The sequence below is a fragment of the Moschus berezovskii genome, chromosome X, assembly GCF_049115385.1.
Source record: "Moschus berezovskii isolate FMDL1 chromosome X, NW_MosBer_1.0, whole genome shotgun sequence".
NCBI lineage: Eukaryota > Metazoa > Chordata > Mammalia > Artiodactyla > Moschidae > Moschus > Moschus berezovskii.
In genome coordinates, this window is record NC_142488.1 from 121,290,469 (window position 1) to 121,305,879 (window position 15,411).

General features: G+C 39.5%; 1 protein-coding gene and 1 long non-coding RNA gene across 12 annotated transcripts in view; one reads left to right on the forward strand and one right to left on the reverse strand.

Moving 5' to 3' along the window:
• ENOX2 (ecto-NOX disulfide-thiol exchanger 2) overlaps positions 1-15,411 on the reverse strand; it is a 299,140-nt gene that overhangs the window by 34,476 nt on the left and 249,253 nt on the right. For all 11 annotated transcript variants that reach the window (XM_088834185.1, XM_055437793.2, XM_055437789.2 and 8 more), the window contains 3 exons: positions 15,139-15,351; positions 13,258-13,364; positions 4,692-4,806 (listed from right to left, as the gene is read on the reverse strand). In XM_088834185.1, the coding sequence (XP_088690311.1) occupies positions 4,692-4,806; positions 13,258-13,364; positions 15,139-15,351 (435 nt within the window). The remainder of the gene's footprint in view (positions 1-4,691; positions 4,807-13,257; positions 13,365-15,138; positions 15,352-15,411) is intronic.
• The window catches only part of LOC148773441 (uncharacterized), a 115,736-nt gene continuing 115,560 nt past the window's right edge, over positions 15,236-15,411 (forward strand). The window contains exon 1 of the long non-coding RNA XR_016036966.1: positions 15,236-15,311. This is a non-coding gene — a long non-coding RNA (uncharacterized LOC148773441). The remainder of the gene's footprint in view (positions 15,312-15,411) is intronic.

A 15,411-nucleotide genomic window follows, 5' to 3' on the forward strand; every position in this document is an offset into this window, starting at 1 on the left:
TGCTGGGAAAGATTGAAGGCGGGAGGAAAAAGGGGTGACAGAGGATGAGATGGTTGGATGGCATCACCAACTCAATGGACATGAGTTTGAGCAAACTCTGGGAGATGGTGAAGGACAGGGAAGCCAGCTGTGCTGCAGTCCATGGGGTTGCAAAGAGTCAGATACTGCTTAGCGACTGAACAATGACTATGTACTGGCTCAGCAGTAAAGAATCCACCTGCAATGCAGGAGACATAAGAGACGTGGGTTAGATCCCTGGGTTGGGAAGATCCCCTGGAAGAGGGCATGGAAACCCACTTCAGTATTCTTGCCTGAAAAATCCTATGGACAGAGGAGCTTGGTGGGCTACAGTCTGCGGGCTCACAAAAGAATCGGACAAGACTTAGTGACTGAGCACAGCACGGCAATGACCTACTCTCTGAAGCTGATCTCATTATATTCTGCAAAGAAGTCCCATCCATCAGTCCATTTCTATCAATTCTGCTGTTATGCATTGAATCTGTTCTCCTAAAAAGATATGTTGCAGCCCTCAGAATGTGACCTTATTTGGAAACAGGATCTTTACAGAAGTAATAAAGTTAAAACGAGGTCATTAGGTCAGGCTTATCACTTTCACACACTGGAGAAGGAAATGGCAACCCACTCCAGTGTTCTTGCCTGGAGAATCCCAGGGACGGGGGAGCCTGGTGGGCTTCCGTCTATGGGGTCACACAGAGTTGGACACTACTGAAGTGACTTAGCAGCAGCAGCAGCAGCATAGATTTATATGACTGTTGTCTTTATGGAAAGAGGAAATTTGGGCACAGAGACAGACATGCACACAGGGGAAATATGTGAACAGGAAGAGATTGAGGTGATGCATCTTCAAGCCAAGGAATACTGAAGATGGCCAGCAAACCATCAGAAGCTGGAGAAGTATGAAACAGATTTTTCTCAGAGGCCTCGGAAGCAACCAACCCTGCCAGAGCCTTTATCTCAGATTTCTAGGCTCCAGAAATGTGAGACAATAAATTTCTGTTGTTTAAGCCACTTGGTTTGTGGTACTTGTTATATCAGCCCTAGCAAACTAATACAGTCACCAACCTTCTATTCTCCCAGGTTAGAAAACCTAGGCTCATTCTGAGTTCTTTCCTTTCTTCATCATCTACATCCAATCTGGAACCCGAGATTTTGGTTTATTTCCCCCCAAATGACTCTTGGCATCTTTAATCTCATACTCTCTGTTTTTTTCTTCTACCATTTTCTCAGTTCCTGTTGCCTTCACTAGTCCCAATCTTTATCATTTTATATCTCAATTCCTATAAAAGTCTATGGCTTATCTTTCTCAATCCAAAATTATCTCCTAAAATATATAAGTCATGTTGGTTTTATCATACAAATGCCATGATTGAGAGGCATGCTTATAGTGACACATTGCCTACTATGCTAAGCTTGGCATTCATGGTCCTCCACGGTTTAAACCCACCTTGCTCACTCAATCCTTTATACCCTTATTACGCATCATCTTTATTTCCCTCTTTAAGCTCTACTCCTTTGCCTTTTCCCTCTCTGCATTAAGATGCTTTGTTACTTTTTTTGCCTTTCATCAAAACTTGTTCACTTTCAAGGCCTTAATCAATTTTCACTGATGGCAACTACTCTGGCCCACACTAATATCTCTTGCCCTTGCTGCATTCTAATCAGTATCTTCCAGGTCACTCCAAGTGGTATTTCTTACATTTTATGTGTATTTACATATATCTTTATACCTATCAGCTTTTATGACATAATGCTTGTTAACTAATGGATCAACTCCTAAAGTGAGAATAATGGGATGTAGGAGGAGAAAAGGAAGGAGACTGGATACCAACTGAAGAGAAAACTTTGACTAGAACAATGGAGAATTAGTCTAAGTCAATGTTTTCTGAATGAGCTTCTTGGATCATGATCATAGAAATCATTCAGGATGCTTGATAAAATTTAGATTCCCAAACTCTATTACAGACCTATTGAATCAGACTCTGCAGCCCAGAAGTCTGAATTTTAAAAGGTAGCCCAATGATTTATATATGTATGTGTGTGTGTGTGTATATATATATATATATATATATATACCAAATCTGAAACCACCAGTTTAAGTGAAGAAAGCAGAAGATACATACTGAAAGGGAATAGCTATTCTTATGTTTACTGAGGACATGTACTTTCCATCATGGCTAACAATAGAATGAAATAGTTTCACACTATCATGATTTGCTTTGATGTGATTCTCCCTCTTCAACACATTGCTCTGAGCACAGCAGTCCTTTCTTCCATGGCAAGAGTATTTCCAGTCCTGAATCACAAATAGAGGTTAGCTAGCATAGAGAATCTCACAGAATAGAAATTTCGTGGCACTTCAAGTAAAGGTAACAGACTGCTAGCTTTGACTCATACTTTCATTGGGAAATAAATGTAACTAGAAACATGCTATAGGCTCCTGAAATTCAAGTTTGGTAGCATGGAGAGGGAGGAAAAAAGCCTTTGAGATCTAGTTGTTTAAGCTTTTAATTGGAGCCAAGCAATAACTAAAATATGCAGCTGATTCAGATAAAAATGGAGGCCCTCCTCATTGGCTCATACTGAGCAGGATTTCTGCAGTTGAGTACTAGAGACATGTGATAACAAAATTAGACACGATCGAGGGGAAGAAAAATGCACAAAAGTCCTTGAATTAAAATGAATTGAAACCTTCTGGGAGAAAAGCTATTTGGTAAGCTCCATTAAGTCTATTGTAGATAGCTTTATTTGACAAAGCAGCATCCTGGCATGTGGAACAGGAAGGAAAATAGCTATAAGATGATCTGTCAGGGAGTTTCCAGTCTCTAAACGAATAAGATTCTGTGCAGTAGCCAATACAGCTTTTAACTCAAAAGAGATACAGAGCAAAATGCAATTATATAACCCTAGTAAGTACATTCAATCTGAATCTCCCATATACCCCTCTCCTCCCCAAATAACTCCTCAAACTCAGCAATTTATCAAGTGGATGCTCAAACTTATGGCCGCATTCGTTTCAGGGTAACAGTGGATTAACACTGTATACAATACTGCACATATTGAGGTGGAGGCAATCCTACACGTCAAAGATTAATCAGCTATAAAATATCTCAGCTAAACACTTAGATCATTTGAATAGTTCAATTATTATTACATTTTTTGGTTTATTCTGGCTATAAGTTTATAGTATGTGTTTGCAGTTGTTAGTTCCCTGTTCTGAAAATGTTACCTATCCACTGATTGTAAAGGGTTTATTAAATATATATGGACACTTATATGTTTAGGGATCTAACATATGGCAAAAATAAAGGAGATTCAGATGTAACAGCTAATGAATGCTTTAAAAACAGTCTGAATGGTGATTTTTTTTTCCTTACGAGTGAAGATTCTGGGATCGTGCAAGTGGCTAAAGCTGCTCACTTTAACATGCAAACATCAATAAATTCTAATTTGCATTGTAATCTATCTGTTTTCTGTCTCTCACACAGACACACACATAGTAGGGGCAGTATACTACCATGTCTCCAATGTCTAGCACAGTTCCTGGAATGTAATGGCTAATAAAAGAATGAAGGAATTCACTTAACCATTATAAAATCTATATTAAAATGTTTTTTTATAATGTATTTCTTAAACATGGAAGCTGAGGCTCACTGAAGAAGAAGTCCTTCCTAGGTCAAGAATGGCAGAGCTTGGATTAGATCTTCCGTGTTCTAACTTTAGGTCCAGTGTCCTTTCTACTGTGCCTGTGGACTGCTAAGATTATCTAGAATGGTTTACCCGAAGATGCTGATCTTTTAGCCGAGATTTTAGTTTCTCCCATGGCAGTCCCCACTTCAAGACAGTTTGCTATGAAATTGAAGGATGCTCTAATTATACTGTTCACCAGGTTTGCCATTTGGGTTCCTCTGGGGATTTATACCATGGCCATCATCTTGCAGTGAGGGCCTGACTAGATTAGGTAAAAGCAAAAACCTTTACCCAGATAGCTGTTTGTAGACCCTTGTTTGGTTCCTGATAAACCTCCAAGTAACCACAATGGAAAGCAGTGGATAGGCAGACTCATATTGTAGATATTTCTGCTTAGTTTGTAGATTGTTTTTTTTTTAACTCTGTGATTTTTAAACAGAAATATTTAATTTTTATGCAGATACATTTATCAAAAATATCTTTTATGATTTCTATCTTTGGAGATCTTCAACCCAAATTATATAACCAACTCCTGCATTTTCCAAAATTTCTTTTGCTACATATAGATTTTGTTATTTGAATCTTCAATCCATTTGTTACTAATTTTGGTGTAAAGTGATGCAGATATCTAATTATTTTCCCTAAAAGTTTGGCTATTTATACATAAACCATCTTATGGTTTCTACTGTAGAACATATAAGTCCAGGTCAAATATAGAACAAAGATGCCTAAATGTCCAGTGCTCCTAGGATAAAAAGTCTACTTTTAATGATGGAAAATGGGGGTAAATTAAGACTACAAAAAGTCCTGTAGCCACATAGTTGACATTCAGCCAGTGTGTACTTATATGGCCTCACAGATTGTTTTTAGCTGGTTCCAGTCTGATGGGTTTGTGCCTGTACCTTACCAGTTGTTAATGGTTTTAAAGCATCATCCCTTCCAGCAGATGTTAGTTAAATAAAGCAAAGCAGAATTTTCTTTACCTGATTCTTCAGTTTCTTTTGTTTCTGTTGTTTCTTCTATTTCATCATCAGACATCTCCATTTCTTCTTCTCTCCTGATTCCCATTAATTCATCATTATGTATGTTGCGAATTTCCTAAGGTTGAAAGGCAAGCTTTTTAGGTGGGAAAGCCTTGAAAATGTTGAGGAAATAAACAGAATTAAGGACAAGGGAAAGAAGGGTCTTTTTAAATGGGTAACAAAACTTCGGAGTGGTCATAAGGCAGAGGCAAAGGGGCATGTTGAGGCTGAGGACAGTCTCAATAGACAAAGCAAACTTTGTACACTCTGCCCTGCATAGGCTTTCCTTCTATAACCAGAGCTCTAGCAGCTGACGATTCTTGTATCCCTCCCATTTTACACAGTACTGTTGACCATGAAACACCTTCCATCTCTTACTCACATGGATTTCTGGACTTTCCCTTAAGGTTCTGCCATGTTCACCTTCCCATATCATATCCTTTGATTTCACTGCCTTCCATCCTCTTTCCTCTCCCCTTATAGTCTTACTCAACACAAATTTTAATCAAACATATGCAGGTTTAGTAGTTTAGAGTGACAAATGAGCTATTAGGACTGAACTCCTACCAGATCAACCCTTCCCTGGATAATTCCGTCCGTTCCGTCGCTCAGTCGTGTCCGACTCTTTGCGACCCCATGGACCGTAGCCTACCAGGCTTCTCCGTCCATGGGATTCTCCAGGTAAGAATACCAGAGTGGGTTACCGTTTCCTTCTCCAGGGGATCTTCCCGACCCAGGGATTGAACCCGGGTCTCCCGCATTGGAGGCAGACTCTTTAACCTCTGAGCCACCAGGGAATCCCTGGATAATAACAACAACAAAAAACCAAACCAATTCCCTAACTACTTGATGGCATTAGAGGATGAACAAAAGCAGGTACATTCTGAAGAAGAGTTGACTCTTGGAAGAAGGATGTGGGTCTTCCAGTTTTAAAGGGACTTCTATTTTGAGAAGACTACAACTAGAACCTCACAGGGTGGCTAACTTTTAAACAGAAAATCCACGGGCTTTATATCCTAAAGAAATAAAGGAGAGAGTTCAGGGCACCACTGGACAGCCACTGGAAAGTGAGGAGGGGATCCCAGAAAGTAGTCAGCCAAAGAGAGAGGAATCCAAATTCTGTGTATAAAAACTGTTCAAATTCTGCATGATCCCTGAACCATGAAAGCACACAGCAGATTCGAAACCACACAGCTAAGGCGAAAAACTCAGCTGAGATTTGAGTTGCCAGCAAAGAGAGACAATTTCTAGCTTAAATTCAATGAAGTAAATTGACCACTAAAACAAAAGAAAACAAAATGAACAATCTTTAAAAGAATATAACAGAATCCAAAGACTTAAAAGCAAAATATTCACTATCAGCAGGTAAAACTCTTAATTAATTGATATACCTGCAAGAATTTTCTTTCAGAAACAGTAAAAGCCAGAAGTTAGGGAAATAAGTTTTTAAAGTGCAAAGTGCAAGAAGAAATAAAAAAATATCTATTTGTTCAAAATTCTACATTCAGAGAAAGATTCTTTCAAGAATAGAGATGACATTTAATATATTTTCAGAAAAATGTAAATGTATTTGTCACCCAAAGACTTGCACTAGAAGAAAAGTTGAAGAAAGTTCTTCAGGCTGAAGGGACGTGCTACCGGGTGTAAACAGATCCAGTATGAAGAACAATGGAAATGACTGAGATAATATTGGAAAAGTCACTTTTTCAAAAAATTCATGTATGAGAACTCTATTTTTGAACAGCTTGCAATCATTTAGAGGCCACTTGATGCCTGTCAGGGGCTCCTCCACACTGAGCTGAGAATTCTTTGCCTAGGTTAGCCCCAATTGGGCCATAATACAGGAAATGTCCAAAGCTGTCTGGTGAAAATTGCCTCCATTTAGGGAGATTATAAATATTTCAAATGGATTTCTTAATAATTAATGCTACATTTAATCACGACTTCAACTAATATTCTCCTTTCTCCCTTTTCATTCCTTTTATCAGGAAAAATATTTCTATATCAAGGTAAGTTTACACAAAATATAAATAAAAGAACCTTTTAAAAAGTGAGCTATTCAGTATTATCACTGATAGCTAAGAAGTAATGAAAAAAAACAGAAAAAAAATAGAAATACTAACATAGGATCCTCCATGTGCTGCAGGGGCATTACTTAAAATAGAATAAAATAATGACTTGCTTGAGAAAAAATGAACTTTAGAGGACTGTGTCAAGAGAGAGATTTACTATGTCTTATTCAAACTCATTGCACAGAGAACAGTAACGGAATTGCTCATTTCTAAGAATTCATTCTATCTCAGGAGTCTGGATTTCAGTTATCAAAGAGCTGTTACTGGAAAGGTGATCACAATGAGGTTTGACACTGGCAAATTCGAGTATTGTACAACTTACTTCATCAGGAAAAGTCGTGGCTCTCCTAGGTGCCTAACAAAAATGTAGACTGTCAGAGAGTATAAGCAGAGACTAACTTTCAATTCACAGACATGTTGTCTAACTCTGGGAAAGTTATTGTGCTTCTCTGAAGAATAAATTGTACTCTTTCTAGGGAAATGTCCTAGGGCTGGAAGATCTAACTGATAGCTAAAACATGCCCTGCAGCTGCTCAGCATCTGCAAAGCATCTTTTCTGCTTACAGCTGGGCAAGAAAGTGTAATCTCTTCTTAGAAGTATAAACTGTTCAATAACTAAGTGATACAGCTTATCTAGAGATCTTTCCCAGCTTCAAAAAAATCCCTAGAAAAATAATGGACCTAAGGGCAAATTTTACCTCAATGCCTCAAAATACTTCAAAAACAAGAATTACCAGTTCCTTTAGCTGATAATGGAACCAGGGGAAGAAAAACTAAGGAGAAGCTTGCTTTCAGATAGATATTCAGCCAGACAGGCAAAGTGGCAAAGCTTAGCGCCCTCTAACCACTAGCCAATCCTTCTTAGCTACACAGAAACTAAGGCCCATATCATTACTTTTCTATAAATATAAATAAGCAAAGAGAACAATAGCAGTTATAGGGCACCAGATGACAGTAAACATAGGGACAGCATTCAGTAAATGACACCACCTCTAAGTAAAGTAAATGAGATTTTAATACTTTGAAAACCTTACCATTGAAGCACTTGATATCTAAAGATGACTATTTTCTATATTCTCTGATAGATCAAAAAAGCTCTACTTTTGGAATCAAGCCCTAACGAATACCTTCAGAGTGAAGAACTGAAAGGTGGCATTTACCTAAGGAAGGCACTCTACCTAGTGTGGACACAGGAGCAGGCAGGAGGAGGACTTTGAGTCACTGAAGTGTAGGCAGCAAGAGAAATAGCTGCCTCTTAGATTTGCCCCTTTTCCCATCCTGACTGTTGGATCCAGTACTGAAGCCAAATGAGTGGCCAGTCCAAGGAATTTACACTTCTTCTAGTGAGTGAAAGTTGCTCAGTCATGTCGAACACTTTGCGACACCATGGATTGTAGCCCACCAGGCTCCTCTGTCCATGGAATTCTCCAGGCAAGAATACTGGAGTGGTTCGCCATTCCCTTCTCCAGGGGATCTTCCCTACCCAGGGTATCAAACCCAGGTCTCCTGCATTGCAGGCAGATTCTTTACCATCTGAGCCACCAGGGAAGCACACATGAGTGGCAATGGCATACAAAAACATTTTCCAGAAATTTTCATTTGTAAATCTCTACCTGAAATTGACTGGGTCGCGTCACTGATGGAGTACATCAAAAAAGGTAAGACAGCCCTCCTAAGGTTTTTACACCACTTTGTTGCCCATAGTAGACCTGCAATATTTTTATTTAAACGGTGAACGGTTAGTGACTTTTCAAAATGCATTATGATGCCTTTGAGTATATTCTGTGCTCAGTCGCTCAATTGTGGCCAACTCTTTGTGACCCCATGGATTATAGCCCACCAGGCTCCTCTGTCCATGGAATTTTCTGGGCAAGAATCCTGGAGTGGGGTGCCATTTCCTTCTCCATGTGGTAACTTTTTGTGAAGCTTAGATATTCACATACTGCTCCACAATGGAGGACAAAGCATTTTCAACATAGAATAAAATGAAAACCCTAGACAGAGGAAAATGCATGAAAAGAATCATCTTGGTACCAGCTGACATTTTTGATTTATCATAAAGTAGGCAAATCATAAATCATTGAACATTAATGATCTAACTATATAGTTTCCAAGAAATTTATGTGGACTTAAATTCATCTTACTCATGTTTTTTGACAGGAACACAACTATAAGAGATGCAAAGTTCCTTATGAATTGCATTACAAAAATGTACTTACCCAGACTTTAAACATTAACAGTAGTGGCAAAAGGGCAGATGAGAGGGAGATAAGTCCTATGCATATGTAGAAATTTGATTCTGAGATACCGCTCAAGCCAATGAACCAAAGCACAAACACAGGCTTTCAATCAATGTCTATTGTATGCTACATAATGGAAATACAAATTTGGTTGATTCAAATTTTGTTGGCATGTGGTTTGATGGCTGAAAGCAAAAGCTAGTGTTAGTGCAAATGGGTCCTAAAACAAGGGTATGCAGATGACTTGAATATTTATCTGCAACCAGGTCTTCAGAATTTGGAATGATTTTAGCAATCACAGTATTTTACTTCACAAGCATGCTATTAATGATATGTAATCACCATGTCCCTTTTCTCTGGTCCAATGATATAAAATCTCACATCAGGGAGAATGCAAGGGAGTATCTTCCAGTGCCTACCATTATGGCTCTAGCTTCTTATATATTAATACCACCCAACTTGTAATGTAGGCTAAGATCTCAGTAAGAGAAATACACAGGTTTTCAATGATTTCATAGAAAAAGGGTTCCCACAACACTCAGAACTGTCAGTAAAGTCACTGAAGATGCTAACTCTTATTAAGGGGAGGGACTTCAGCCTTCTCTTATTTTATTACCCTTTCAAATTATATCAGCAGAAGCCTCACACACATAAATCAGGAAAGTAAACCAATGAAAAAGACTCATTATCATCTGCCTGGCAGATGCTGCCAGAGTGAGTGCCCTTAGCTCCGTGAAAGTGAGGACTTTTTCTTCTTACTCTGTACCTTCTCTCACCAGAGTGAGACAGTGTTGGCTGCTGGAAGGAGGATGACAATGAGACAAAGAACAGGTACTCTGTGACATGAGGAGGTCACCAGCTGGTTTATTCCCCAAGGCAACTGGTAGAAAAGGTTGTGTCAGACTCTTCTACCTTGATGAAACCCCTAGCTTAGGAGTTGTAGCTTTGATGCCTACATCAAGAAAAACCCAGTTTAGTTGATTAAGTCACTGAGATGCTCTGATTTTCTGCAGGGTTCTAAGAGGCAGCCCCGATTTAAGAGGACAGTTCTGTCACTTTTACCGCCTTCTAGTCCTCAGCATTACCTGTCATCAAGTGAAAGTACACAGAGGTGAAAAAAAATTTAATGCCAGACACCAATATAAAGCAGAAGAAATCTTTCAGGTTTAGGGAATACAATGCTAGAGCAAGGCCAGGAGCTATGTGCCACTGTCAGTAGTTTTACTTATAAAGATTGCAGTATTCAAGGTGGACCTTAATTTAGTCCCATCCAACAATCAGGAAGCATTTTTCTAGGTTTTTACAAATTCTGCAAGGCACATCACCAAACATGTAGTAAGTCATGCTGGCCATGTCCTTATCATTGTGTCAAGCAAGCTCTGCTACAATACTAGGTGACAGGGTGTGTAACTCTCAGCTCTCCATAGCCCCAGAGAAATGGCCAGCTCACTAGCATAGCTAAGTTTATTGAGGAGGTAACTAAACTCAAGCGTATGGCCACCAGGGGCTTCCCAGGTGGCTCAGTGGTAAAGATTCTGCTTGCCAAAGCAGGAAACACAAGAGATGAGGGTTCATTCCCTTAGTCAGGAAGATCCCCTGGAGAAGGAAATGGCAACCCACTCCAATATTCTTGTCTGGAAAATTCCATGGACAGAGGAGCCTGGTGGGCTATGGTTCTTGGGGTCACAAAGAGTCAGACATGACTGAGAGACTGCGCATGCATGCATGCATATAGCCACCAGATATATGGGCTTGCTATAACTGCAGAGCCTTGATGAATAGTGTTAATGGAGACCATTTTTGCAAATTTGTTTACGAAACGGTTGTGGGCTAGGTGAGTCAGTGCTCCAACAAGAGGCGCCACTCCTATGAAAAAGGAAATAGTGTATAGGGTAGTGTTTTCTATAATGGGCAGGGCACTTCAGACAGCCTGTTCCAACCCCTGAAAAGGATACGCAGGTATGTGTTTCAAAGGGAAGGTAGACACTAGTATGGCTTTTCTACAATGGGAAGACATATTGAGCATTTTTCTCTCAACTTTTATTTTTCTGAATTATTCCAACTAAAGATTTTGGCTACTTGAAATTTAGGTGCTAAACTCCAACCCTCCCCTTGATCACTTTTAAAACACTTTTTAGCTCACTGAGGACAAACTGTACCACCTCATTCTGCATTGCCTGTCATAATACTGAGACAGAGAATGTGCTCAGTACACATTTGAATTGAAATGTTGAATTTTTTTTGTTGGGCTCCACAACATGAGGTAGCTCTAGCATTCTAAAATCGTTTTGTGCTACAGTAAGACAATCACTTCCTTTTTTGATCCTAATTATCATTTTTTAAACAATTACAAACTTTCTGGATTTGTATGACTCTGGCGTGCTGTGATTCATGGGGTTGCAAAGAGTCGGACACGACTGAGTGACTGAACTGAACTGAACTGAACGGACCCTCTACTGAGCTGATATTGTCAAGGATTTCTCTGCAGTGACTCCCTGATCTCTTGGCTGAGTCAGAACTGATGGCTCAGAGACTGTCAGTTTATGAACAGGGGTGGGTTTATCTTCCTCTAAATGCTCTTCATGATTCTCAAATTGTTGCCACACAGACTATGTCATGTATTCTCATGAAGGACAGAAGAGATAGATCATTATCTTCATTTGATAGGTTAGGAAACTGAGGTTCACAAAGAGTAAATGACTGGCTCAAGACCACCAGGCAGTTTATACCAGAGTGCAGAGTGAAGAATGTCCAGTCCTGAACTGACCACTTACTAGCTGTGTCATTTTGTGTACATCACTTAACATTTCCATGTCTCAGTTTTCTCACATGTAAAACACAGACACTCTACTTACTCATTATTCCTTATGGAGTTGTTAATGATCAATTGAAATAATACTATTTCTCATTTATATAGTATTTGCATTTTCATACTGTCTACATAGTTCATCTCATTGAATCCAGGTGAAGAAATAGGGACTAAGAAAGACTGACCAGCTTGCTCAAAATCACGCAGCTATAATAAATCAGAGTTGAAATTTGAATTCACGTCTACTCCAAGTCCCGGGTCCTTTCCACTGCACCACACTTACTGGGAGGCTCCTGTAGGTGAGATAACCAGTGTGAAAGTGTTTTATAATATATAGTGAGTGAGTGAGTGAAAGTCACTCAGTAGGGTCCGACTCTTCGTGACCCCATAAACTATACAGTCCATGGAATTCTCCAGGCCAGTATACTGGAGTGGGTAGCCTTTCCCTTCTCCAGGGGATCTTCCCAACCCAGGGATTGAACCCAGGTCTCCTGCATTGCAGGCGGATTCTTTACCAACTGAGCCACAAGGGAAGCCCATTATTATATTTATAATATGTAAATTCCCTACAAATGCTATTTAAATATTAAGGAATATAACAACCTAAATTGATAGATACAATGGGATTGCAACTAGACTGCAAACAGGATTCAGAAACGAAGTTGAAAAAGCTGCTGCATACAGATTGAAGGCGTCAGGGCTGACTGGGTAAGGAAGCTACCCATACGAAAAGAAGAACTGGAGGCCTATGTCACACCATTCCAAAGGCATATCAGTGTAAACAAACCTCCCATCTCAGTTTTTAATCTTGGATTTAGAGTCAAAACCTAATCCCATCAGATACATTCTAGTGTTACGCTAAAAATGTCACTTGAGCACAAGCAGAGAGGTGTGTGTCCATCTTAATTTGAAATCAGAGTCCTCTGTTACCTTTAAAAGCTGCCACCTTTAATGATGGCTGAGCAGGTTTGATAAAAGAAGCTCAGAAATTTCAGTGCTCCAATGTACCACCAGGCAGCTTTTAGCTTTAATTGTCAAGATGCTTTAACAAATGTAAGACAGCCCTAATATCACTACCACTAGACACACAGGTCAGTAATTATTGTTGTACCCAAGACTAGCTAGCTTAGAGAAGTAAACTTTTAATTATCACAGCTACATTTTCACTACTAAGATTTCCATCCAGCAGAATGCATTCAAGACAACACGTGCACATTTATTACCTTTTGGCAGCAGGTGGTCAGGACACAGGGACAGGCTATAGAACTTGTCTCAGTATTTCATTAGGGACTTGTTGTGGCCGTGGGAGCTTGGCACTATTTAATTCTAGCTAAACTCCAAATCAATAACTTGTTAAAGAAAGAAACTGTCCCCCTGAGGGGCTACCAGAGTAAAAAGTTACTAACCTCAGCTTGTTTGCACCAAACGCTGATGTTTTTACGCTGGGCTTTTGTGAAGTGGTCCCAAGCCTTTTGTTTGGAGGCAGAATGGTAGACGGCTACTATCTGCTCGACTGCAGCATCAGATCAACAGTTGAATCAGCCAGAGCATCACCCAGGGATGGCAAAAGAGAGGAGAAAAGAAACACGAGAAGCATCAGCTCAGTGTGTCTCCTACGACACTGCTTGACTACAGTTGTGCTTAGAAAAAAAAAAAGAAAAGGCTACGTGTGTTGGGGTACCATGAGTTTAAAGAGGATTCAAAGGCAAAGATATCAGTATACATAAAGGAAAAATGAACTCTAGAAGATTTGAGGTGAAATGGTGAATAAAGCTTTAATACAGGCAGTGTGTATTCATTCAGGCAGGAGAGGCAAGAGTCATGGTGAATGTGGTTTAGTGCTATTGACCCAGTACAGCATGAGAGCAAGCAGTGAAATATACCAGCTCCTTGTGACCATTGGTTTCTTAAACTAGACCTTCAGAATAAGCCTGAATGCTTCATTTCAATGGAATCTATCCTCTTACTATTCTGAGGTATGTCTAACCAGAAGCAACAAATCAAAACCTAAAGTGGATGGGACCTATTTTAAGTCTACTTAGATAGGCTTGTTGACTGGAAAAATACAAGTATTATGCAAGAACACCACGTAAGTGCAGTCCTACAAAGTATTTTTCAGGGTCCCTTAAAATGTCAAATGAGGAAACGTGTACAAATATTCCGGGGCTTTATTGCAATTGGTTCAAGAGAGGGAAAACAGTCATGACTATTTTTCTGGGAAAAGAGAAGAAGGACACGATCCTCTGCCTGGCTGGGTGTTCACAATAAGAAAATTCAGAGATGTTATTTCTTTCTTTGCAGCCCTATTGGTAGCTTGTTTACTGATGATTTAAGGATTTATATTCCCTTGAGGCTTGCTACTCTCTTTTCCCATTTATTCTGAAGTCTTAAAAACATATGCTTTCTCCTCCCAGATTCTATGACCATAGAATTTTCAGAATAAAAATGAAAAATGAAACAACTCCTCCTTAATCCTGTTTATGTATAAGTCAAGTATGGGAAGTCAAATATGAGAAGACTAGGCCATAATTGTTTAAAACCAAAGTCATAAAACCGTACCCTCATTCTTAATGTGAATATAGTTTCTCAGTCAAAAGGGAAGAGTGCATTGTTTTATAATATGGGGAACTAAAATCATTATTTGAGAATTTTTCTGCCCTGTCTCATGTAAGAGAACTTAGATAGGTTTGGTGTGGTACTAATTTTTGAAAATGGCTATTTCAGTGCCTTCTTGTGCCCTCCCAGGATCTACTGACATCAGTAAAGGAAATGTCAAAGGAAACTAAAGATAAAAGGTAGAAGTAGCAAATTTGGCTTTTATTCAATTACCTGAGAAAATATAATTACAATTTATCCCTAAAATGGAGTACCTGAAAAGCATATTATACAATAATAATGAGGCAAATCTGAAGCTCAGAAGCTTACAAATCCTGATACTACATCCTAACTTCAGCAGTGAAATTCTGAGTTTTCCACTGGAGCCTGAGGCTGCTTGTAACTTACTTTGAGAACCAGGGAAAGTAAAAGCACAAGCTTATTGCCTAAGTGTCAGTGTTTCTAAGGAGCTGAAGTAGATACTCCAGAGAAAATGAACACAGGAAGTGCATACATGGTTCCTGTGAAACTGGAGCTTGGGCATTTGGCAATATAAGGAGAGCTAAGGCAGTGATGAAGAGGGAGGTGCTTCTTGACACAGGATGGCTCTGGAGGCCTGGTTCCTGTCTAGAGAGTGATGACTAAGTGAAGTGCCCTCTCATCCTTCCAGCAGAACTAGGACTTCCACTCACATTGAATGAGAATTCCAGAAAGGGCCTGCTTGAACTTCTCCTTTGCTTCCTCCATGTCCTTCTCATGGGCAGCTTTCTCGTTCACCAGGCGACGGACATGGCTGTTGGCCGACTGGATCATGGAGTAGAAGTTGTTGGCGCTGCGACGGTTCACCTCTCCTCGCTCAATCCAGGTAAGCAAAGTCTGCACAGCTTCTGAGAATTTGGTATCATCTGGAAAAAGAGAATTTATTTTTAGAGACACTGAATGTAACCAAATCTCCATCTATTTTC